At 38.0% G+C, this 25,800-nt stretch overlaps 1 protein-coding gene across 1 annotated transcript in view; it reads right to left on the bottom strand.

The window, feature by feature from the left end:
* Window positions 1-25,800, bottom strand: part of LOC139708979 (uncharacterized) — a gene marked incomplete at its 5' end in the record, with an annotated part of 104,951 nt that overhangs the window by 29,612 nt on the left and 49,539 nt on the right. The window contains 5 exons of the mRNA XM_071620947.1: window positions 1,676-1,921; window positions 3,124-3,235; window positions 14,209-14,421; window positions 18,194-18,321; window positions 20,153-20,289. Coding sequence (XP_071477048.1) covers window positions 1,676-1,921; window positions 3,124-3,235; window positions 14,209-14,421; window positions 18,194-18,321; window positions 20,153-20,289 — 836 coding nt within the window. The remainder of the gene's footprint in view (window positions 1-1,675; window positions 1,922-3,123; window positions 3,236-14,208; window positions 14,422-18,193; window positions 18,322-20,152; window positions 20,290-25,800) is intronic.

The raw sequence follows: 25,800 nt of genomic DNA, 5'->3' as shown, positions 1-25,800 counted from the left end.
CAAAAACAGGAAAGAAAGAGCAGATCCCATAGAAGTGTGTAGTAAAACAATCAAGGAAAAATAGGAAACTCCTATCGAAACAAAGAGTTGGCAATGGTCAGAATTCAGATTCTTTCTTCCAAATTCAGAATGGTTGGGATGTCTGCGATTGCAATGTTTTATCGATGCTTGTTGTTATCAGCTGCACATGGCACAATTAACCCGTTGAGGACGAGTCCCGAGTATACTCGGGCAAGTGTCTATGGGAAATGCGTGTTGTATCAAAATCAGTCCGTCCTCAATGGGTTAAGATCACTGGATGTACTGGATGTGTAATGTGGTGATGGATGAGAGTAAAGGGGGGGGGCAAAGAAGGGTGGGGAGGGCGGCAGAGAGGGGCAGGGCGGGGACACTTTGAGGAGCAAAGCTGGCCTGGTTGCCTCTGACAAAATCTTCCCCTCATAGTGACTTTAATACTAACACGGCAACTGCCTATGCAAGCCACAGCAAGCTTCTGAATTTCTACCTGTTGCCATGGTATTCTGCAGCGTAATCATAAAGCTGAAAGTGTGTTCACACATGTATGCAGGGCTCGACATTAGCAGAGGCTCGATGGCCCAGGGCCATAAAATAATTGATGGTGGGCCACCAGATTTCAAAAAAGGCCATCCTTTGATGGCCCAACCAGGCAACTAAATTTCCAAATTAATTCCTCTGTTTTCTTTTATTTCAGGCCACCACACCTTCATATTCATAGATTTCAGTAGCCCAAACGGGCCACAATAGAAAGCACTTAGTGTCGAGCCCTGGTTTATGAATATGTCTGAGTGAAGGATCTGAAATTAATGAGGGTGGGCGTGACGAAATGGCATGAGGCTCGGACAGGTGGCTCTGCTAGTAATGACTTAGCCAAATGATGTTGGGTGAGGGGAGGTACACACATCGGGTGAAGTTGGGAGACAAGGATTATCCCTTTCAAAACTATTAAGGGTACTTTGCATTGGGACAGGAGCGTGTACTCTTAAATTTGGGGTCACCAATCAAAAAGTAAAGATTTTTCTCTGTTAAGGAACTTCAGCTTGCCGATGGAAAATACTTTTCAGCATAATTCTGTTTTTTTATTCTATGTCTAGTGAGATAACTGAAATATTAGTGATGGCAAGTTGGCTGTTTTGAAGCAGGGGAGCAGTAACAGTACAGGTTCATATTAGCTTTCCTCTTTTCTCTTTTACGATTCGTATGACTGGCACAGTTTGAGTGGTTTGAGACACCCTGCAATTTACTGCTTATCACTCAAAGTGAATCTACAGACAAAATGGGGTCAAATATCAAGTAAGATTTCAAGTGTATGGATCTTGCTATCTCACACCTGGGATATCAAATTATTGTGTGGGTGGGGCAACCCTTCCATTTCGGATTACTGTTGGTTGAGAATTTATTTGAATTTTGGCTCATATATTTGAAGTGTTGCTCAATGTTTACCACTACACAAAATGCATCCATCATAACAGAAAAAAAAAACATGATGCGCAGAAATCTGAAGATGCTTCAAGGAGTGCTTTATCAATGTGCTTTCTGTCATCCACCGCAATGCTCGCAGGATTATTATTTTTTTTGCCATTTCTCTCTGCAGCTGCACAAATTGCTCAGCATTCCATGCCAAAGAGAGAAGGAAAATTGGTTCACCGATACATACATGATCAGTCACCTTAGTAAACGGGTCGACGTCGACCAGCGTCGGCGTCTGGATGGGGCTCTGCGTGGGCGTCACCCCGTCCTCCTCCTCTTCCTCCTCCTCGTCGCCGGCGTCGATGAAGTCGATGTGGTTGTCGTTGGGCTTGAAGGTCCGCGCCGTGTCGTTGACGAACTTCTGCTGCCGCTTCTCCTTCTGTTGCGACGCCCTCTCAGCCAGATACTTCGCCTCCTCGTCCTCCGTGCTCGGCTGCAAGGGGAGGAGAGTTATGGAGAGTTGCTATGGTAACAAGTGAATATCAGACTTTTTTCAGGGTCCTATCTAAATGAATTCACTGAAAATCAATAGTACTGTTTCCCCCTCCATCGTGAAGAAGTTTCCAGCTTTATTACTCTGAGGACAGCCTACAGGTCTGCGAGGTGAGAAGAGTCATGGAGCGTTGCTATGGTACATTGTGTGTTGGAATTTTTTCAAGGTCTACTTCAGGTGAATTCACTGGAAATCAATATTTATGTTTCTCTCTCCATTGTAAAGATGTTTCCAGCTTTATCACTCTGAGGATAGGTCTCAACTACTTATACCTCTATAATATACCAGCTCAATATGAAAGGAATCTAATTTTGGGGGTTGCAACCTATAATTATTATCTACAAAAGGTGTAAACTGTAAAAAGTAGTACTGGTAATTCAAATTTGAAGCAGACTGGACTAGAAAGAAAAAGAAAAAAAGAGTGACTTATACTACACATGTATAGCAAGAGTTCCTACACTTAGTAAGCATTCATGCCCTCAGTATATGTTCACACAACAGATACAACAAAATATGGTGTACCATCGCACAACCACATAAAAACAGTAGCCTATGGGAAGTTACACATTAGCCTATGTGCTTCATCGAATATGCTCTTATATTGCACATAAAAATAAAGCGGACAAAAATATGCATTTTAAAGGGACTGTACAGTACTGGTTGAGGTGGGGATTCATGTTTTGAACATTCCTAAGTGAGATAATGAGAAACCTCTTACGAAATATGAAAGAGCATGTAATTTTAAGGATTCAACGTTTATTTGATGAAAATTGGTTTTCAAATGGCTGGGATATCAAAAAAAGTGAAAAAAATAAAAGGCGACAGGCCACGCCTTTTATTAGGATCTCTTTGTTTCACGTTGTTTTTGGATATCTCAGCCATTTCAAAACCAATTTTCATCACATAAACTTTTGATACCCCTTAGAATTGCATGCTCTTTGACATCTCATAGAGTGGTTTCTGAATATCTCGCAAAACGTTAAAAGCTAAATCCTCACCTCGACCAGAACTGTACACACCCTTTAATGCACCACTTTTAAATGCCTTATGTACATAAACAACGACAATGCAATTTATCTTCCTTTCTTCTGTCAGTTTCTCCATGAACTTTTCCCCCCTCCCCTTTTCGTCGACAACTCTACCTCTGATGACGACCATCTTTTGTCCCCTTCCAGGTAGCCTGAGTCGGCCATTTTGATTCCAGTGCCCAGCTCCCGTATCTTGTGGTTGAACAGTGAGATTTCATCCGCCATGCTGGTGAAGAAAGAACCACATAAAATACATACTAATCAGACGCAGTGACAAGAAACCTTAAATATCAATATTTTCCAAACTGACATTTGAGAACAAAAAATGAACTGTTATTCAGAGAGAAATCAATACATTTGGGGAATAAAAGGGATGACTTCATTCAGGATAAGAATAACCAAAATAATAATAATAATAATAATAATAATTCTTTACAAAAGTAAGCATTTGATCTGGGTCTTGTTAGGTTTATGCCTTTAACTACTCGTATACAATAATAATAATGTGGGAGGTGTATGTGTAGCTCAAATTTACAGTAACAAAAGCATCAAATCATCAGCTAGTACAAAAGCCAGTACTGTTAAATTCAAATACCACTAATGCTAAAGAAACACAGAATATCAAGTCTAGGCTTTATCAAAGCAAGCAAAATATAGCAACGCATATCACAAAACAGTCACTGATTTTATTGTTAACAAATTCACAGTATGTGCTTTAGGTGTACATAACAACACACTTGGATTTAGACCAATCATAAAACACCAACATGCCACAGTAAAATCTCTTTGAATTCCATTTCCAACATATTCCTGAAATAGAATTAACAATATCAGCTGCATGCACGATATAGAACCATTACCAATGCAAAGATCGAACAAGGACCAAATAAACTTTTTGCTGGCTTTGGCAGAAAAAAAAAAAGATAAACAAATAAACATTGTTAAGTTATTTCTTTTATACAATCTTAGAAAGTTAAGTAAAAAAATAAATGAACAAAATAAAATGAAAAAAACCTCACCAGAGGTTGACATAAAATCAAGTTTTTAACTATAAGGTCACACAGAAATCTTCTATAGATATGATTGATTCAGTTATGATCATCAGTCAAATATACTAAATGATATTACAATGTATGCATATGTTTGTGGGCGATTTATTATGGGCATTCTATGAAGGTGTTTGGTTTGTGAATCTACTGTGTAGCTGTGTTTTCACACTAGTTCAATGTAAGTGTACACTCTCAATAAGTCTATCAAAATATTCTCATAGCAGTTATATGCCATTTGGTTTTATATAAGGTTTATTCTCTTCCCTGCCTAGTTTTATATACTTTGGCTCCATAATCTCTTCCCAAAAACAAGACAAATACCCAAATCCAAATCAAAAGGTCGAAAGCTTTGTCCAAGCCCTTTAACCTCTACTCCAAGTCTCAATCTTGATCTTCAAGCGATAACTACCAGTTGGGTTATATCATTCAGAAAACAAAACAAAACAAAAAATGGAGGAAAAAAGTTAAAGACCAAATGGCAAGTAACTTGCACTTTAAAAGAATAATATATGATATTGGATCTGTTGATTTGTAATGAGGGTGAAGATATTATAATGTACAGGTGCAATGTATGAATCATAAATGTCAAAAAGATAAAGTATACAATGTACTTCAATTCATGTTACTACATGATGTGATCTAATGATGTTCTAAAATCAACATCAAAGATTTTGGCACAGATAAATTTGATGATCTTCATTTTTTTCATGTCAGTTATATGTGAATCGATGTATGTTAGACTGTAAAAGGAGAAGAATTTTGAACACTGGTATCTCATGCATGGCATTGAGCAATGCTTGGAGATGCATTATCAAAGATGACTCAAATTCCAAAGATGGTACAGGTGGGAATACTAAATCCTGTGCAAGTTGAGTTTTCAGGGGAAAGTTCCCCAAAATATACATGAATGCAGCAATATTAACAGAACACATTACTGAAGCATAAAGGAAAATGGGACAATTTGTTCAAAAGTTATGAAATTTTAAAGTTTTGGTGCTGTCAATGCTGAATGAGAAGACTTCAATAGTTTGTGATGTCACTGCATATTACCATAACAATATGAAAATGTAAAGGCAATTCCACATTTTTTTTCTTTCTTTTTGTGGTACACATTTCTTTGACTTGTTTCTGACATATCATGTTAAGGGTAGTGTTATTAGTTCTGGGCCCCGTTTTATCAAAAGATAAAATCAATTTTAAATTTCCTTACCACACAGGCTGCCATAGACTAACAGTTGAAACCAATTATATAATCAGTCTTCACTCTTCATAAAACAGGGTCCTGGTTTAAAAGTCTCTCGATGGGCAACTTGCAAAGCCATGGTATCACTACCTATATCTTATTTAAATACATGGTTACTATTAATACCCACTCTTTTGTAAAACTGTGAGAAACTTTCAAAATGCCTTCACTTTCATATTCCAAGTCTGATGATACCTCTTTCACATCATTTGTTTGATCTTATTCCATTTTCAATGCCGACTTGAGCAGGGCGTGAAATTGCATGTTAAAATGCTGAGAAGGTTATTACTTAAGAGCACAAGTTTGGATTACAAACATGCGACAGACATCTGTAAGAGGACTCTAAGACTCAAATGCGTATGAGAGAGGCTTTCATCATGTTTTTTTTTTTTTTTTGGGGGGGGGGGGAGGGGGGTGGGTAGTTTTCCCAGGGTGATAGTGCCAAGTAAAATATCAATCAGTCAAGAGCAAATACCAATCTCGAGACATTCCAGATGAATTGCGCCGACTCTCTTTTTTCGGCCATGCTAATTACAGCCCAGCATGAGTGCAGGATAATTGCTTGTACGGCGTCTTTGAAGAGCAAAACATAATGTGCAATACGATAGACGAGCTGCCCGCAGTATGTCAGAAGAACCCACATACCAAAGCATGCATTGAACATTTTCCACCTCATACGTCCGCGATGTCCTCGCAGTAAACTAGCATAGCAACCCATACACCGAGGCACTCCTGTACATTTTTTTTTCCCTACTTCACACATCTGAATTACGCAGGCAATAGCTACTATAACACAATAACTGCTATAGTAACAACAGTTTTTAGATACATGCAATTCCACAAACCTCATTTAGTGAACAAAATAAAGAGAAGGCACGGGGTAAGGTAGGCAGGTTGATGTGCATCTTGTGTAATGAATGAAATTGAGGGACTTTAACTTTGATATATGATAAAATAACTCAAAAGTTTGCCACTTTCTGCTATAAATACAGACAGGGCCAACAAGCATGTGATACATGTGCAATGTTCTGTGTAGCATGAAATTTCAACCACTGCAACTCTAATGGATAATAAACCATTGAAAAATGTTTGCCATCCTGTAAGAATATTAAATTATAAAACAAACATTCCAATGAGCAGCATCTAAATTGGCAAGTATTCCTTCATGACTGGAAATTAACATTAAAAACTGGTTTAAAAAGGGGGAGAGTTATTTCTACAGATACTGAGGTCAAGACAACATAACCAGCGGTAAACATAACATGTGAGCGACACTGAATCGAATGTCAAATGCTTCTGCCAGATAAGAGACGAGAATGTTTCTCCAGGGGCTATTTAATAAATCAGTGTAAACATGATGGGGCACAAATCCGCAAAATGAAGTAATTAGTTGTACTGCTTTGCAAATTTACACGGGCTTTGCGTTTTGACACAGCAGGTTTTCAATTTCAATTTCTTGGTCTGACTTAGGGGAGCCCCGTGCTGCCGAACTTCTTTTTTTTTTTTTTTTTTCTTTTTACATGTGGGCCATCCCCCAGGAGGTAAAATGAGCATCAATTAAATCCAAATTCTGTCGAATTATTCCAGCCCTGATTGGGGGTCATACGCCAGCATAACTCTTTCTAACCCTGCCTCAGCCTGCATAGTCTACACAAACCAGACTCGTATCAATTGCACAATTGTAAACATGAGCATCTGCATTGTGAACTGGTCTACATTATGTATTAAAGCCAAGATCTACATGTTCTACAGCGTGGTATCTACAGCGTTTGGGGGGGGGGGGGGAGATGAGGACCAGAAAAGGCTATTTTATACAATGGATCCTTCTGTTTCATAATTTGTAGTATTACAAGCTTGGTACAATGCTAGTAGCAAGGTAGATATCAAAACACAGCTTAAATCCTTTGTGCCTTGTGGAATGATGTACCACACTCACACGATCCTGGTGGTATGAATATCATCAATCTTACATATGTCTTTAAGTTTCTCTTCTGAAAGGATTCCTGGTGGTATGAATATCATCAATCTCACATATGTCTTTAAAGTTTAAGTTTCTCTTCTGAAAGGGTTCCTGGTGGTATGAATATCATCAATCTCACATATGTCTTTAAGTTTCTCTTCTGAAAGGGTTCCTGACAGTACAGCATGAGCTTAGCGGAAGTTCATAAATCATATTTTTATTACTACATAGCTTATCACAACTCTATATCCAGCCACAGGGAGTCACACCCACTTACGATGTATTTCATAACAACATGTTAGCAGCCAAAACTGAGCAAAGTGCAGCGCAGGTAGGCCCTACATATGGGTGGGAGCTAACTCCTTTCATCGCCATATGAATGTAAATTTGCACATTTGTACAATGTTATCCCTGCACAGCGAGGATGTGAGATACAAAGGGTTAAAGGGGAAGTTTGTGTAAGCCCTATCATTTTCTTCAAATTGTTCCTCTGCTGTTATATCACAAATTGCCGCATGAAGTCTCCCCCTCCCCCCCCCCCCCCCCCCCCCTCCCAGAAGACTGGAACACTCATTTAATTAACAAAACTTTTGTTTATTAATATGTTCATTCCCAACTTTGCATGAATTCTCTGACTTCCCTCATGTTTTAACAGAGTATTTCATAAAGTACTATACAATCCCGCATTCTAACATTATCCATACATATCATGTTAAGGTAACCTTCCCCTTTAACACACAGCTTGAGACAATGGCTATGCATCAGAAGCATGTGGTAAAACGTCTCCGCGCCGAGCCGCGCTGCGCCTCGTTGAATTATTGCACATTGTGAGTCCATCGCCGTTGACGACGCTCTCTCTCGCTGTCTCGTCTGAGAAAACATCGGGGCAGATGGGTTTCACGGCGAGCATGACGAGCCAACCATAAGCGATTAGCGCTATGGTGTCGCAGACTAAAGGCAGGGGGGTGGTTCAGGTTATTATTTTCATTAAGGAGGGATCTTTAGATGCTGTTGGAATTGTCTCATAGCTAACTTCTTTTCATCATCAAATCACTTATGGATTATTGTCGTGATGGTGGCAAGGGCACTTTTGTGTCAACTCTATCATGAATATTGTTGTACTTATTCCTGTTATCAACATCAATGTAATTAGATTGTTAATATTATCATTATTATTATTGTTATTATTATAATCATCATCATTATTACCATTATTAATATTATTATTATTATTATTATTATAATCATCATCATCATTATTACCATTATTATTATTATTATCATCATCATCATTTAATATTTAATACCATTATTATTATTATTATTAATATCACTATCATTATTACCTCCCTCAAGGGAGGAGGTTATGTTTTCATCAGCATTGGTTTCTTTGTTGGTTGGTTTGTTCGAGAGACAAAGGTAGGAACATAAAACATACATACTGTTTGTCATCTGAGCCATAGCACAACACTGACAATAAATATTCCTACCCCTTTCTTCATGGTCTCTATTTCCTAATGATTGTACTTTTATATCTTGTTTTGAATTTATCCCAAATCCTAAACAAAGCATACAAATTCATATCAATAAAATTGTTAATCTGCTTCCTACAAGTAATTTTGAGGAACAAATAATATGCTAATAAAACAAGAAGTTGTCAATCAAATTCTGTCTTAACTGCAGATATCATATGTCCATAGAATGTCAAGGGCATTGCAGGGATGTCAGGTGTGAGAGAATTTAATGCATTGGCTGAAGGAAGTGTTAGTGAGTCTCCAGTGCAGAGACTAATCCCGAGGCTCTGATGGTTTTCCATGCTGGAAGTGAACTAGATGGGTTGGCAGGAAGGGTAAGAGACTGAGGGGGTTTCAGACTGTTAGAAAAACTTGTTTGGGAAGGCGTCTTGACAATCCTTCAAGTTCATGCCAATGGAGGTTATTTGTGTTGTGTCAGGAGGTCCTGAGGACGGACAGTCAACTGTCCGAAACGTTGAGTCCTTTCTCCTTGCTCCATACTCTTCTCTGGTTCACAGTCCTTTTTAGGACTACCACACTCTCTAGAAAGAATACTCTCGCTCACTCTCCTTTCTCACTTCTTCCTCTCCTATCATCTCATATCTCTCCTCATTCCAACAGTCCTTTTCAGGACTCACACATGGTGAACCGCAAACCCAGCATATGTCATCAATTTTAGCTCGTAGTTGTATATACGCTTAAGTCCATATATTACCAATCGTTTTATATTCATACCTCGGAATTTTCAGTGTGTTATTCGGTGTAATTCTAAATAACTGTAAAGCATTAATAGCAATTCAGCCTGCTGGCTGCTATGTTTTACTGTGTCTGGGTTTTTTTTCTTTATCAATAAATCACTTCAATTCAATTCAATTCAATTCGAAACATGATTTTCTCATCACTTTTGGCTAGTCTTGGTCCTGGGCTGTTTTCCAGTCAAGTTTGTTCCATTCTGGTTGTGCAATTTGCAGTTTAAATGTTTCAACCTTTAGATAAGTTTAAGAGATGAAGCTAAGTTCAATTTTGTATTCACTTTTGTTAAAGGGCAGTAATGGTTTGAACATATGTGGCTGTGCTCTTGTATTTAATAGACATACCTTAGAATTGGGAGTTGCAAGTCTGATTTATAGGCCAAGAAGTTTGCAACATACATGTACAAATGTAGCTATTGTATGCAATGTCATTTTATACAGTGAGCAGTCAATGAAAACTCACTTTCGATGCCTGAACATTCTGTGCCGTAAACACATTTTTAGAAACATGATTAGAAACAACTTCTTTATTTTTTAGTGTAAAATGCCTCTGTGGCGAGTTTGGGAGACAGGTTTCTAAACACTCCCCCAGATGGGACTGATGTGCACATTAGACTAATCCATTCTGACTGGATAAGACCCCCTCAAAATCCATTGAGTTGTCCCCAATACATTAACCAGTCTCTAGTCTAACCTCAAGGCTACATGAGCTTATAATACCTTTTACACTTGAGGTTGGAATGAGGTGACCATGTATTTTCCGATCAAGGTGTTAAAAAATGTCCTTTCTGATAAACTACAAGCTAGTCATTTTGTGTGAAATTATAGACTCTATCTTGCAAAAACATTTGAAAATTATGCTTGCAATGTCAATTCTGTCATATTTACACAAAGTTTAATAATTTTAAGTATAAATCTGGTAACATTGATTTCAGAGTTGAAGTAATGTGTCAATAGAAATCTCACTGATCAAATTTAGAGTTAGAAAGTGAAACAACCCCATCATTATTAACCTCCCATCAATGTGAAAAGTTGTCTAAAAATTACACGCATTCCTCAAATACTGAATCAAGTACTATGGCAGGATTACATTGCATCTGAAAGGCTATATTCATCTTTGCATGGAACACTTGTAATTCAGATAATGGAGTAACCATAGCAACCAAACCACAACTCCATAAATGGGACTTCCCTCTAGTCTGACTTGGTTTAAAGGCCATCTGTATTCTCAGCGCACACAGATGTATCAGAGAAAACCGGAGAAAGCGTTCAATAGAGAGAAGTAGAGCAACACAAAGGGAGAGGCATAGAGAGACAGACAGACAGACCAAAAGACAGACAGCAATCACAGACACAAGACAGACAGCTACCAACGCAGAGACAGACGAACAGACAAACAGACGGACAGACAGGTACAGACACAGCGACAGAGTGGGAGAGATTGACGATAACAGACAACAGATGCCTAAATACATCAGAATATGAAAATACGAAAAAACAAGGAAGGATAGATGAAGAGAGAGAGAGCAGAAAGAGAGTTTGTTTGACAAACAAGAATATTGCAATATAAAATTCATGATATATGGATGCTGAGGTAAAATGTGCTACTGAGGGAACTTTCAAAAAGTACTTTTCTGTCCAAAACAAGTACAATTCAATCAAGGTATCTAGATGTAACATAATTACTTTGAAATAAAGTAAAAGAAATGAGCAAAACGGACTGTTTTGAAAAAAAAAAAAAAAAAGAAAAATTTTCATACATGTATAAAGATGAAAATATCTCAGGAAAAAAAAAAAATATATATATATATTGCTTGTACAATTGAGTTTAAGGCAGGTATACAAGCATTTCTCAGTCCAGAAGAAGTGAATGAGTAAAGATGGTTTCCTGTAAAACCAGAAACGTTCGTGTGCATTTTAATTTTGTGCATTTTAATTTTGTGCATTTTAATTTTGCGAATTTCTCAAGAGCCAAGATTTGCAAAATTAAAATGCACATCAAAGTTCTCGTCTACACTATCAGTGTTGAATGCCAGTGGCAATTCGCAAAAATTCCATGCCACAAAAAAGGCCATAGGCTCCAATTTGCAAAAATTTCATGCTGCAAAAATATCTTGCTTTTACAGTATTCTGGAGTCTCTGGGACTGAAAATATCAAGTTGTCAGATAACAATATATAGCTTTATTAACTTCATGTGGAATTTGGGCTACAGGGTTGTTGCTAGTTCACTGAAAAAAACAACAACAACATGATGCCAACTTAGATGGCAAAATGATTATTCATAATATGTTTGCTGAAGCATTGCAGAAGATGTCTCATTTCCTATTATATGTGTAAGTTCCTGATTCAGAGCACTTGATGGTATAATGGAAAGTGAAACTTTAGTTAGATCATCTGGAAGTAAAGAGGTACAGATGCCTGCTGCAATGTGCCCCTGGAATAAATAAATTACCAACAAAAACATTACCACGACGTAATTGAAAAACAATGATGGAGGGGGGGGGGTCATAGTCAGGGAGTCAACTTTAGTCGTGTATTTCTGCATCGACTACGAGAAAGTTGGACCATGATCAGAAAAACATCACATGACTAATGAACGGATATGGTTTGCCAAAACAACATTAATCAGCACTGAGAATGGATTTTGTAACAACCCACGTTCAGATCAGTGTAGGGTAACCACTAGACTGCAGAAATACACAAGAAAGAATAGCCAAGCGCTGCGTTTATCTAAAAGCCATGCACAAGCCAGAAAGAAGACATTGCATAAAATGAGGATCGTTCTTAGATTACATCACGAAAATTCCTTTAACTCAAAATTTCTTTAAGTGGACTTACAAACAGGAATATCATTTGTGACAAAAAACAAAGTTACACCTATACTTAGTCCCATATAACCATTTTTTAGTTTGCTGCTTCCCTCTATATGCAGTCTTTGTTTCAGACCACGTAAGTTTAAGTTGTCTTGGAGTTATAGTGGACTTTATACAACAGGGAAGTAGTTCTGATAACTTTTCAGAATAGCTGTTGGGCAGTTTGTTGAGGGACCATTTTTACTTCAACAATCACTTATGTTCCATCTTGCTAGAACTTTCTGCAAAGGAGAATCCATTCATTAGTGCTGTTTACACTGAGAAAAGGGAATATTTTACAGTTATACAGCAAAATGCATAAAATATAGTCTTAAGGGTGTCACTAAAGGCAAACAAACAAACAAATGTGAGCAAGAGAAAGAAATTCACAAAGAGGTTACATGCTTAGTCTACAACAAAACACAGCTCAGTCATTATACAACTACAACGTGTACCACAAGGCAGGCATAACTATTATCACACATATTAAAACACAACAGCCCTTATCTATTGCATTTCTGGCAGATCATTTAGAAAAGATCAGAGAGATTTAGGGAGAAACCAAATCAATGTAACCATAAGAGCTTAAAGATAATCTCAAATGAAATATTGATAAAATTGAATGATAACGATAATAATAATGGCAATAATGATAATGATAGTAATCATTATCACTATCACCACTACCATCACCATCATCATCATCATCATCACCATCATCATAACAATAGTATGATTCTCAAGGTAAGCCACTCGAGTTAAATTCTACAACCCTATATGAATACTCTCAGACAAGATATTTTTCACCCGTTATTTCCCCCCTCAACCAAGCTGTAAATATTGTTGCTCTAGCCAAGACTAGGGTAATGACGGGGTAATGAGAACAGCAGGAACTGTAGGAAAAGCTGTGATGACATTGATGATGCTTCCCTGGGTAAAAAGGATGGCATTATTATCTTTATTCTACTAATTTATAGGCCAGAACCTTTTTCTTGTTTAAATTGAAGGGGGGGGGGGGGGTGGATGAGGACTCACTTATGTGATGATACAATGGGTACACAAAATGAAAACTTATAATTGCACTACAACATCTGGGCCCTACTACAGAAAACTATTGCAACTTTACAATTGATGGTACCTGCAATCAATAGTAATTACCACGGCAACACTATTCCATAGCCAATCAAAACCAAGGTATCACCGATGGTTTGAAGAGTTATTATGAATTTTAAAGGTACCATATAACAAATATGTACTTATATGCAACAGGGCCAAGAATTACTGTTTGCTACCAATCCAAGGGGGCAGAAGACCCTTCTAAACCATTTTGCAACCATAACAAATTTTGAGAGGGATAGGTAAGACAGGTATGATGAAAATCTTGATGAATGAATCACATGTGACTTGTAGCAACTGTGATGGACCTAATGTGCTGATGCTGTATATGCCTAAGCGATGAGTCTTTGATAGTTGTATGGGGTGAACGTGTGTTCAAATGTATGACACGAGATAGGCTCACAGAGGGGGCGGCTAAGTCTTTGGGGATTGGGAAAAAAGAACATGTGGATAAAATGGCAAAAAGTTAATACAATAGTGATAACAATAATGATATTGGAAACTCATGCAAACTCAAACATTAAAAGTATGAAACCAAGAAACATAAATGAAAAGTGAAAGTCACAGCAAGCGCAGCCAGTGCCAACGATTACATGATGGTGGAACAACACAAGATTGGTGATGTATAAACTACACCCAGAAAACAAAAAGAAAAAATTGAAGAAAAAAATAAATAAAATCACAAGTGCCAATTGAAGGGGAAGAAGTATACCTAAAGTCACTCTCTTTGAATGCCAGATCTGTGGACAGAGGGTTAAGGTCGGAGGTGGAAGCGGAGAAGGGGGCGGAGGAGGTGAGGGGGATCCGCGGGGAGGCGGAGGCGGGGGTCGGGGAGGAGGGGCAGGGGGGAGTGGCATTCATGCTTAGACTGCTGCTTTCTTGCAGGGACAGAGTTGATGTGTTCTTGGCAGTAAACCATCGATATCTGGCCGAGCAGGAGATTGCACGGGGGTGAGACGAAAGCAAAAAAAGAAAAGCCGGAAAGGGGTTAAAACACTTTTTTCTCCCAGTTCTGTGAGTCAAAAATAGCATTTTCTCATACAAGTACAGAAACAACTGAAAAAAAATCAAAGATGCCTCCTGAACTACAAAACATTACAGAGTATTCAAATATACACTCTCAGAGTAAAGCAATATAAGGTAAACTACTGGGTTTCAAATTTAAGAGACTGGTTTACTTCCTAATAAAGAATGGTTGATTCTAAGCTGATAGAATGACAAAAAAACAACAACAAATATGCAGTACACAAAAAGCAAGCCACAACAATCTCAACTGCATTGCAAATCCAGGTATAAATCTTTCCAGGTTGGAATTTTTAAAAGCAGAAAAAGGAAAAGGGTAGTGTGTATTCTACAAGGCATGGCAAAGGAGGTATCTGACAAAGTTTACAAAAACTTTATAATCAAGTATGGTTTCTATCGTGAGCAAACTTCAAGCCACGCCCGCAACCAAAATGCCTGAAAGGGAGAAAGAGGTAATACATAGCCTGTGGCAATCAAATCACACTTCAGAACAAATTAGAAAAGAGAAATAAGGCAACAGATATACATATATACACTGTCATTCCATCAATAAAGTTATTCATGTAGCGATGAGAACAAAACGCATACAGTAGTCATGGGGGTATAGCATGATTGTATGTATTTTTCAAAAGGCAATCACTTCGATAAACAAAAGGGTCTGATGCATTAATAATCAATGATGCTGCACAAAGATGAGGAGTCAAGATAACACAGTGGGGCATTCCAATGTCTGACTCATCACTTTAAACATACTTCATCATCTCTATGTTAACTCTGCTTCTTTGTTTAAACAGTGTCTTGAGTGTACTACATTCTAAGAATATGTTCCTCACATCTCATATTATGGCCAATTTCAGTTCTCTTTGTTTTGTTTTCACTGACCCTTGTGCAGATTTGCGAGCAAAGCAAAATTTAAGAGGATGTTTATGATAGTTCCTTACCTTTGCATGCATTAATATGCCTGGCACTATTATACCTGTATGTGTAAAATCACATTGTCTGCTCATTGTGCCTCCCCCACCCCCTTCTCTCCCCACCCCCACCCCCCCCCCACCAACAGTTACATGTACTCTAGTCAATGATCAGTAGAGTGTTTTTGAACATGTGTACATATTTTGTTTATTGCATTGACAAAGATTGCTTGTTGCATCATGAAAGATTGGCCCACGGCTTGCCTGATGTAGCAACAGATAACAGGAATGCAAATTAGGATTCCAGTTATTAAAATGCATTCCAGATGAACAGAGGAATTGAACCGCTTCTGACCATATCCTTAGGGGGAATATTATCTGAATGAATTTGAATACATTATAAAGATGGCTTGCTACAGACCTCTCAGTAACCCTACGTGATGGGATCACACGCTAACTCTGTGGCGGAGAATTAAATCACAACCACCCCCTGTGCATTATAATCGTATGATGCCACAATCAGTTCGCCTAATCCCATGGTCAGAAAGATTATCTTCATGAGCAGGAGCAGATTTGGCTTAATTAGAACATGCTAAGGGCATAAGCCTTGCAATTAGTCAGTCCTGTGTGCCCCGAGGCATGCATACAAACACATACGTATATTGCACAAATTCAGCCACCACGACCCAGCAACATAATTTTTTGTGGTTTGGTGCTGAATCTGTGCATCATAATTTTCATAATTCATTGTGAGCATATCATTAGGTAGAATATGAAGAAAAAAAAAACTTTCATTTTTGAGCCCCATTTGGATCATACACCATAATTTACTATGGTTGTAGAATTATCAAAAAGCATCTAAAATTGCTAATTTGCAGGTGATCCTTCAATTGGCAACACATATCAGAAGATAAACATCAAAGCTTCTGTCTTAAATTGGCAACTTCTTAATCCTGCTTTCTTATTTTGTGCAGATTTAATGACCTCATCCAATTCCATCGTTATCTTTCTCTGCTGCAGGATACCTACTATTAAAAATTCAGGGTTGCCAACTTAATGAGGGCCTGCAGATCATGTCTGTAGCAACATTATCCTAGGACTTTATAGGTTTATGTAACTGAAGCTTTATTTCTAAGAGTGGACTGGAAAATGGTGGCTGATAGGAAATTGATAGAGACAGGTATATAAATCATTATCATAAAAGAGTACTAAGAGACCTTTGGTAGGCCAAAAAAGACACTGACACTTTTACTAGTATTTGATGTGAACTTCCTTCTGTATTAACATCATAGCAAACCTCTTGCTTTCAGTGCTATTCTTAATATATGTTTTGTTTCATATAAGTCACATATATTCATCATGCTACCTATAGACCTTGACAGGATTATTGTTGACTCATTTTATACCAAACAATGATGAACTGGATGGCAGTATGTCGCATTTTCAGTGTCAACCACTGATTGGATCAAATGGAACAATGCATTAGGTACAATTTTTGTAACAGTAGCTTTGCAAGGGACTGGAAGTGTAGAGGTGGAGTGTGTATCAGCAGAACCTGTTCCTAGTCATCACAGAGGCAGCTGTGACACAAAATATGGTGTGTTTTGAAAATAAGATCACAGAGGCCAGCAGGTTATTTTTGATGGCATTGTGGTAAACACATGGTGACTAGATCCCAGGGCATGAATGTGATATTATACGTAAACAGGTTTTGAGGATATCAACAAAGATTCTATGATATCCTTCCCTACAGGGGAAACAAGTCTGTCTGTTTTGGTTCAGACATGCCAAGTTCTTGTTTTCGTATTATGAGTCTTCTCGTGTTTGCTATTACTCTTTCCAAATCTTACTCATCCTCCTTTTTCTTTTTCTTTTTCTTTTTCTTTTATCTCAATTACGACAGTCCAGGAAGACTACCATAATGTGTCAATGAACAGAATAAAGCAGATTGGAGACCTGGTAAGGAATGGATAGAAGTCAAAATAGATAATATCACTGAGGAAAAGTTTTACACTCTCTGCAAGAAAGGGGACAAGAAGATGAAAGTATAGAGATCACAGTATGCACAGAATAGTGTGAGATCAACAGAAAAAGAAATACACAAGATAACAAGAAGGAAAATGATGAACACGTGTACATATTTCACAACGAGAGACATACATGGTGTATATTTTGAGTTGTTAGGGAAGAGATAGATATACTTAGAGAGATAGACATATTAAAGACAGAAGAGGAAGAGGGATAGAGAGAGAGAAAAAAGAGAGAGACAAGAGAGAGATATATATATAGGCCTACACACTTCACGTTATCATGGAAGAGATAGATATAGGAGAGATAGACTAATACTAGTAGATGGAGGGAGAGAGAGACAGAAGAGAGAGATATCTAGTCATTGGGAAAAGACAGATATTAGAGAGATAGATATAAAGACAGAAGGAAGAAGAGAGACAGAAGAGAGAGATATATATACATAATTTACATCACTGTGAAGAGACAGATATTGGAGTGGGAGACATATAAAGAGAGAAAGGAAGAAGAGTCAGAGAAGAGATATATTTACAATACATACTTTGTGTCATCTGGAAGAGATAAATATTAGAAAGATAGACAAATTGATAGAGATATAAGAGGGAGAAGAGAGAGGCATACACATACTTTGTGTGATCGGGAAAGGAATAGATGTCCAAGAAAGGAGACATAGACAGACAGAGAGATGAAGTGAGAGAGACAGAGTAGAGAGAGAGATATATATAATATACATACTTTGTGCTGTAAGGATTCCTGCTTGAGTTCCACTCTATGTGTTGCTCTATCATCCCTCTCCTCTTGTCTGCCTTCACCGCCTCCGTTGCTAGGTACTTGAATATATGTACTCTCCCTCTCGTACACACCTGCAGACACCGAGGTTATCAACAAAAAGACATACAACACTAAAGTCTCTTGTGAGCCAATATGTACATGAATACACCTGGGCAAATCCATTTAAAGTAGTCACAGATAAATCCACAATTTTTTCCTGAGTCTGTCTGTCTGTCTGTGTGTATGTCAGTCCATTCTATGCAATCTACCTGTACTATGTTTTTGCATAGAAATATACAATACAGGTAGATAGACGGTATAGAATAGACAGACAGACAGATATATGAGAAGTACATAAAGTAAAAAAAAAAAAACTGAACTAGCTAAATCTATGGCATATACAGTAGACAAATGTATAGAGAGAATTTTAAACAAGTCTTGATGTAACTGTAACTACCAAATATTTCATTCAGGCCAGAAATGTCAAAAGACCATGACAAATTCTGATGTGCAATTCATGCTGTGATATATGCAATTTAAATGCAATGCAACCTCAGATGGATGGACTTCCTTTAAAAACACTTTAATGAAAGATTTTTGTCCCTGAAAGGTCTTCTTATATCAACTGCCTCATTTTTTACTGGCAGCATAACCTTTGTTTGTTGCATTCTACTTTCTAGACATTGTCCCTGAATACAAAACTTTGCCGAAAGAGTAGCATGGAATCAAAACTTTGCTGAATTATGTTTCATCTTTCTTTTTCAATGTATTTGACCAAATCCCAAACTGGACCTGCATTTCTTGGAATGACACACAAAAAGTTATTTTTGAGCTCTTATCAGAGGTACATGCTAACCACTTCCTGACGGTCACCTTAATAGCAAATTAGAATCTAGATAGAGGAATTACATCAGCTATCACAACTCCAATGGGACAGGTTACACTTCGGGATATGACAAAAAGATATAAGAAAATGAAAGGAGACCATGCCTAATTTTCGTGTGTCAACATTGTGTCATACCATTATGAGTTTAATAGTCATATTTCAGTCAGGGAGTGAATAAACATGATCACATGGAAGTCATCATTTTGTTTTGTTCACCTGGGGGAAAATAAACATTAACATGTGACAGTAAAGATATTTTGCTCTACCATGAAAGAACAAAGGGACAACAATATTTAATATTAAATGGGTTAGTCAAATACCGGTTAGTGATTGGCTAGACACAGTCACGTGATGGAAGTACATTCGTTATGTTCGCCCATGGGCGAACATTCTTGTAATGTTCTCCCATGGGAAAACATTTTCACGTAACAAATGACAGAAGGCCTAGGACCGCGCGCGCACAGTGAATTTGGCTCTGCAATACGCGTACGAGCGATCGAGTGTGTTGTGCTGGTGGTTGACGTTGACGTATTTGACGTATTTGACTAACCCATATAATATAACAGATGATGACTTTTGTTGTCGGGAACATGTACATGTACCAAACGTTCCACCCTCAGGGTTTGAAATGCTATTTCGGGAGACTAAGAAGTAACCTCCCTCAATAGCATTTCAAACCCTTCGGGTGGAACATTCGGTATGTTCCCTCCCCCGCCAGTCATCATCTATATAATAATAGACAGATACATTGTAGACAGATAGAGTGTAATACAGAGACAGACAGACAGACAGACAGACAGACAGACATCCATACACAGAGAAGGTTGAAAAAACTACAAACAACAAACTCCACCAATCACTACCGAGTCCATCACTGTTTGAGCGGACCAGGGAGGTGAGCACCTCCCTGAGCGGACCCAAAGGGATAACCAAGACTGTTGGATGTCCCCCTCTTCCCCTTTCATCCCCCCTCACCCCCTCTCCCTCCCCACGGGAGAAAGGATGAGGATGAGAAGAGGCGAGAACATTCTACACACCTGAGCTGGAGGATTTGACAGTGGATTGTGGTCGACCTCGAAGACATCTAGCGAGTCCATCGTCCGGTAGCAGGGCGGGATGTTCTGGATCTTGTTACATGAGATGTCCAGCTTCACCAGTTTTAACTTGCATATTTCTGGAAGAAAGTAGGAAGAAGAAGAGAAAATGAATGCTGAGAGTGTCAGGGGCAGAAGGACAAAAGAAGACGGCTCACAGCAGGGAACAATTTTCAAATTTGATTAGCAATTTCAGCTGGTGAAAAATATCTCCAATGATATCCTGTACACTTCTGTGTAAGAAAACTGCTATACAAAAGTTAGTTTGTGTAGCAGTGGTGTCAAAATGCATAGCAAATTGTGATGCGATACCAGGAAAATCATTCCCTGCACAGCGTATAAAAGTAATGTCAAATTCAAATATGGGTCATGATGAAACAAAATTAATGTGAAAATTCACAAGGTGTCGTCCTGACAACAGGGCACTACAAACCAATTGACCACTTGCCAATGGCAACTAAAACTCACTGTTTGGCAAGGAAAATGAATGGGCCATTTCCTGTATAGAAGGGGAGGACCCTTGCCCATATACAAATTCAAGTGGGTCAAATTTCTTTAGCAATGTCCTGATGACAATGGAAGATGTCCTACATGTAACAGCCATGATTTGTACATCACTTGCTCGAATAGATTATGGCTCTTTTTACACTGTAAAATAGAATTTTCTTCCTAACATCATGTTACAATCTACACCTCACGGTAACAATTTTGTTTTTTAATCACATGACTTTCAAGACCTTTTCGTGCAAGCACACAGTACAAGGGTTACAGGAATAGCTAATTAGCATGTCACTTTCTTGCTTCTTTTGGGAGCTTGATGAAATCCCTACTATGTTCCCACCATAAGAAACTTGAACATTGAAAGTTTTGCTCTTGGATACTTAATTGCTCATGCACAAACAGGCAGTTCAACTGAATTTGTATTCTTTCCCCATGTGTGAACCTTGTTTGAAAAAGGAAAAAATAAAAGAAGTAGAAACTCTCCCTTTATTAAAAGGGATGGTATAGTTTTGGTTGAGGTGAGTATTCAGCTTCTGACCTTTTGCAAGATACTTAGAAATCAGTATATGAAATGTTAAAGAGCATACAATTCTGAGAGGAATTCAAAGTTTATTTGATGAAAATCATTTTTGAAATAGCTGACATAGCCTATCCAAAAACAAAGTAACACAAAGTGATCCTAATAAAAAATGGATCCCACATTTTATTAGGAGTGTTTTGTTTTGGATATCTCATCAGCCATTTCAAAACCAATTTTCATCATATTAACTTTGGATTCCTCTTTAATAGTACATGCTCTCTAACATTTCATAAGAGGTTTCTCATTATCTCAAAAATCATCCAACAAAAGATGTTGGAAACCTAGAGCCCCATCTCAACCAAAACTGCACCATCCCTTTAACAGAAGCATATCGACACTGTTAGGGTTCTAGGATATACCGGAAGAAGCTTCTCTGGAGAGAGGAAATGCCTGTAACACTTCTCTCCAAACAAGTAATACCCCAAAAACAGAGATATTGGCGGCATAAAATTTTCGCATATTGGAGCCGACAGCCTTCTTCACGGCAAGAAATATTTGTGAAATGCCACTGGTATTCAATGCATTATAGTGTACACAAAAACTTCTGCATGCATTCTAATTTCAAAAATCTTAGCTCCTCAAAAACTCAGGCTTTACAGTACCCAACATCCCTCCCCTCCTGCCCAGAACCCTCTCCACCCCCCCCCCCCCCCACCCCACCCCCATGCTCAGTCAGCAGCAATCAAGTCCAAGGCTGCACATATCTAACTTCAAAGATAGACGATTCATATTTCAAAATGTGTTTTGAAAGGTGCATGTTTACACATGTATGAGCCTGGTTTGAAACAGGTTTCCAGGGATGCCGCGTTATCTATCAAGAATCATATACTGTATACGCTACAATTTTCGCGTACATAAATTTTTGCGAATTGTCACTGTCACACATTTTCGCGAGTGGTTAAATTCGCGATTGGGGGACCAGAGAAAATATGAAGTGGCAAAGAAAGTGTGAATTTTCAACTTACTAGCAAATAAGAATGATACTAATCATACACTGCATGAAAAAGACTTGCCAAACTCTGTGAACTAGTAAGTTAGAATTCAACATTTTTGAAGTGGTTAAGTCCATCGCGCTAGATTTCTGACGAGTTTTTCCTTGCGATAATGGATTGGCTCTCTACAGTATTCGTATGTAGACGTGGACGTGTGTAAACAAGCTTAGCCAGTATGGTCTGTTCGGTAAGCCGTGACATGGTATACTAGTACTGAAATGTTCGTATCATCAAGGCAAGGGATTCATTTTGGAAGGTAATATTTTCGCGTGTTGTTAATTTCGCGAATAGCTCCCGACTCGCGAAATTCGCGAAAATAAAATCCCCGCAAAATATATAGCGTATACAGTAGTCACGACTCAGGAGTCATTACTACATAGCTGCTTTGTGCCCTTTGACCTAGGAAGTAGTCAACAAAGGTGCACAACAAACATTCATGGTTGGAAATGGTTGTGCATCTATTTACTTCTCAAAAAAGGGGTTTGTGGCTCAAACACATTTCAAATCGCCCTTTTATTAGTATAGAATTTCAAATTGACATTTCTAACCACGAATGCACATACAATTGTGTTTATGCATTGCAGGAACATGCCTCACACACACTTGGAATGGTGATCATGCCTCAATTTTCTAGGTACATGTAAGTGCACCCAAAGTCATACCCCAGGTAACATTACTATGCACCGTCTGTTGCGCAGCTGGTATATCTCCCCACCAATGGTTCAGCTTCTACTTCAATGAATAACATAATTATAGTCGTGGCACGCAAAGATTGTTGACACATATTTACGCTGATGCCATTTTTCTTTTATGAAATGATTGCCTAATTTTACAGCTGGTAGCACTTAGCACTGGCATATCAATACCTCGTCAACACAGATCTAGGTCAATGCTATTATATTTCTTCTATGACATAATGGTTTAATTTTGTTTGAACAAGTTCCAAATTGTCAACCTTTCATAATTTCAATGGGAACGTATTCACACATTTTGCTATGAGTTCTCATAGCCCAATAATCCACCTCAAAAAAAAATTGCTTCCTCCGTAATTCCCCTTTCTTTCCCCTATCTCCACTACTATAATGAAACTTCATCGTTCACCTACATCTTTCAAAGTTTCTGAATTATCTCTCTCCAGTTATTACAAGTCAGACAGATCAATGACAAACAACTTTCCCAGTGACACACACACACAAAAATAGAGATACAAACATATAAAAAGAAATAGATGTATTGATTTGGTAAAATACGTTCCAGAGACCCTGATAGAGCATCAAGTTTATTACACTGTGATCCCAATGAAACAGACACAGAAAATGATAAAAATCATTCTGTTCTTTTCAATCCATCCCGGCATATGATTGATATCTCTTACTGTGCCTTACATTCAAGACAAGTTGCTATCTTTGAAAAACTGTGCCATTTTTTACATCTACATTTTTATGCCGTTGTGCACACCTCAAAAGCACTGAGGGACAGTACTGGAATTTGGCTTAGAGTTGCAAAAGGAAATAACAAAACAAGCATAACAGAAGAAGCAGTAGGACAGAGACATACCAGAATATGAACTTGGGTGTTATCTTCAAAAAGGGGGTCTGAGAAATTAAATATTGCTCGATGCAACAAAGGCACCATCCATGCCAAAGTACACAACAGTGCATGTTTGAAGCACAATTTTCATATCTATGGTAGAAAGAGAAATTCATTATCAGATGCTTACTGTATCCTGGCTGGTGATTTATGGGTCGACAAAAGAAATGTGCGGTAACCCAGGTTTATTTTACAAAAGGAAGCCAAGCAAAATTTGACAAGATAATTATGACTGCCCTTTGGCAAAGTTCATGAAGTGAATGAAATTCATTTTGGTGGCTCTGAATCATGGGCCTAGATCATTCAACTTCAGGAGATTATTATTATTTTTTTTTTCTTTTTTAAGGAGATGCAGACTTTATCAATGAAGGTTTGGATGGATTATCTACAAGGCATTCCAAAACTACCTAGAGTGTACTTTTGTGATGACACTCTTGGCCTATTAAATCCTAGGAGAATTATGCTACAGAAAATATCGACTTGTCATTATCAAATTGGCAACTCAGAATTATCAGCATCTCTTACATTGGGCAACTTCTATTAATTCTAGAACTGATTCATTTCCTTAAATCTTTACAGAATCAGAAAGACATATTTTACGGAAGTTTTGAAACTTTGAGACAACAGAAAATAAGAACTTTAATTTGTAAGACATGTTGTCAATTTCAGATTCAAAAATAGATGTACCACATTTAAAGCATTTGAAAATTCCACAACCACAAAAAACAATTAAGCTTAAATGAGAAAATATTTTTACCACACCTTTTAAAACACTAACAATGTAGAACAGTTGTGTCACAATACAAAGACCAAACCATAGATACTGTAAAGCAAGAAATGTTTGCAGCATGACATTTTTGCAAATTGGAGCGGACAACCTTTTTTTCATCATGGAATTTTCACGAATTGTCACTGGCATTCCATGCATATAGCGTAGACAAAAACGTTCGCGTGCACTTTAATTTTGCGAATCTTGGCTCTCGCGAAATTTGTGAAATTAAAATGCACGCACACATTTCTGGTTTTACAGTGGGTGGCTTCTAATAGACTGAATGGGTTAAGAAATGCCAATGCCAATAAAATCTATGTGTTAAAAACATCATTCAAAATGATGATTTAAGACAGAAGGAAGCATTAGACTAGGTGGTTCTTTCAACATAAGACATACAGTATAAACAAATTCCTGCTCGATACATCGTTAAAGTTAGAGGTCACGACCTTGTGACAGGAAGAGGAAGTTGTTGCCGTCAAATTGCCCACACTGCAGCAAATAATAATCAACAATTCCACAGTTGCCACGATAGAGACAACACGTTGTTTATAATAGTCTCTTGCAAGGACATGGCTTTAATGAGCCCCAATGTCAATAAACCTTATCATCTATCACCTATCAAATCACGTTATCAGCAGCTAGCAGCATTCCAACTGTGCATATATTACGTTCCGCCACTCCACTTGCAGCCTTACCTTTCTTCCAGGCTAAGGGAATATATAATTCATTTTTTCAACATGACAGGTAAAAGCAAACTTAGGAAGTCGCTGCGATAACACTCAATAACTGCTCGAGCACGTGCGCCATCATTTTTCATCTCACCGAGTCCGACTGAAATTTGATGCTAGAAACAGAAGCATCCTTCCTGGCATTCAGACATGAATTAGAAATTGCTTCCAGTTTAACTCTTCACTACCAGTGGTTATGTGGTTGTCCACACTATTTATGGTAATTTGAGGTGATGGTTCTGTGTGGGTTAATGACTATATATGAAAGAAAAAAATAATAAATGAGCCAGCCTAATGACGAGGCTAGCTGGAGCTCTGCATGAGGACAGAGTACACCCTAAACAAGCTGGGTTTGCACAGACAGATTTTGACACAAGGGTGTGACTCGGTTGAGATTCAAAACAAAGCTCCATTATCTTACCTTATAC

The sequence above is a fragment of the Diadema antillarum genome, unplaced genomic scaffold (assembly GCF_040938485.1).
Source record: "Diadema antillarum isolate AM-2024a unplaced genomic scaffold, OU_Dant_1.0 seq00001393_RagTag, whole genome shotgun sequence".
Classification (NCBI taxonomy): domain Eukaryota; kingdom Metazoa; phylum Echinodermata; class Echinoidea; order Diadematoida; family Diadematidae; genus Diadema; species Diadema antillarum.
This window is presented reverse-complemented; position numbering and strand designations above follow the sequence as displayed.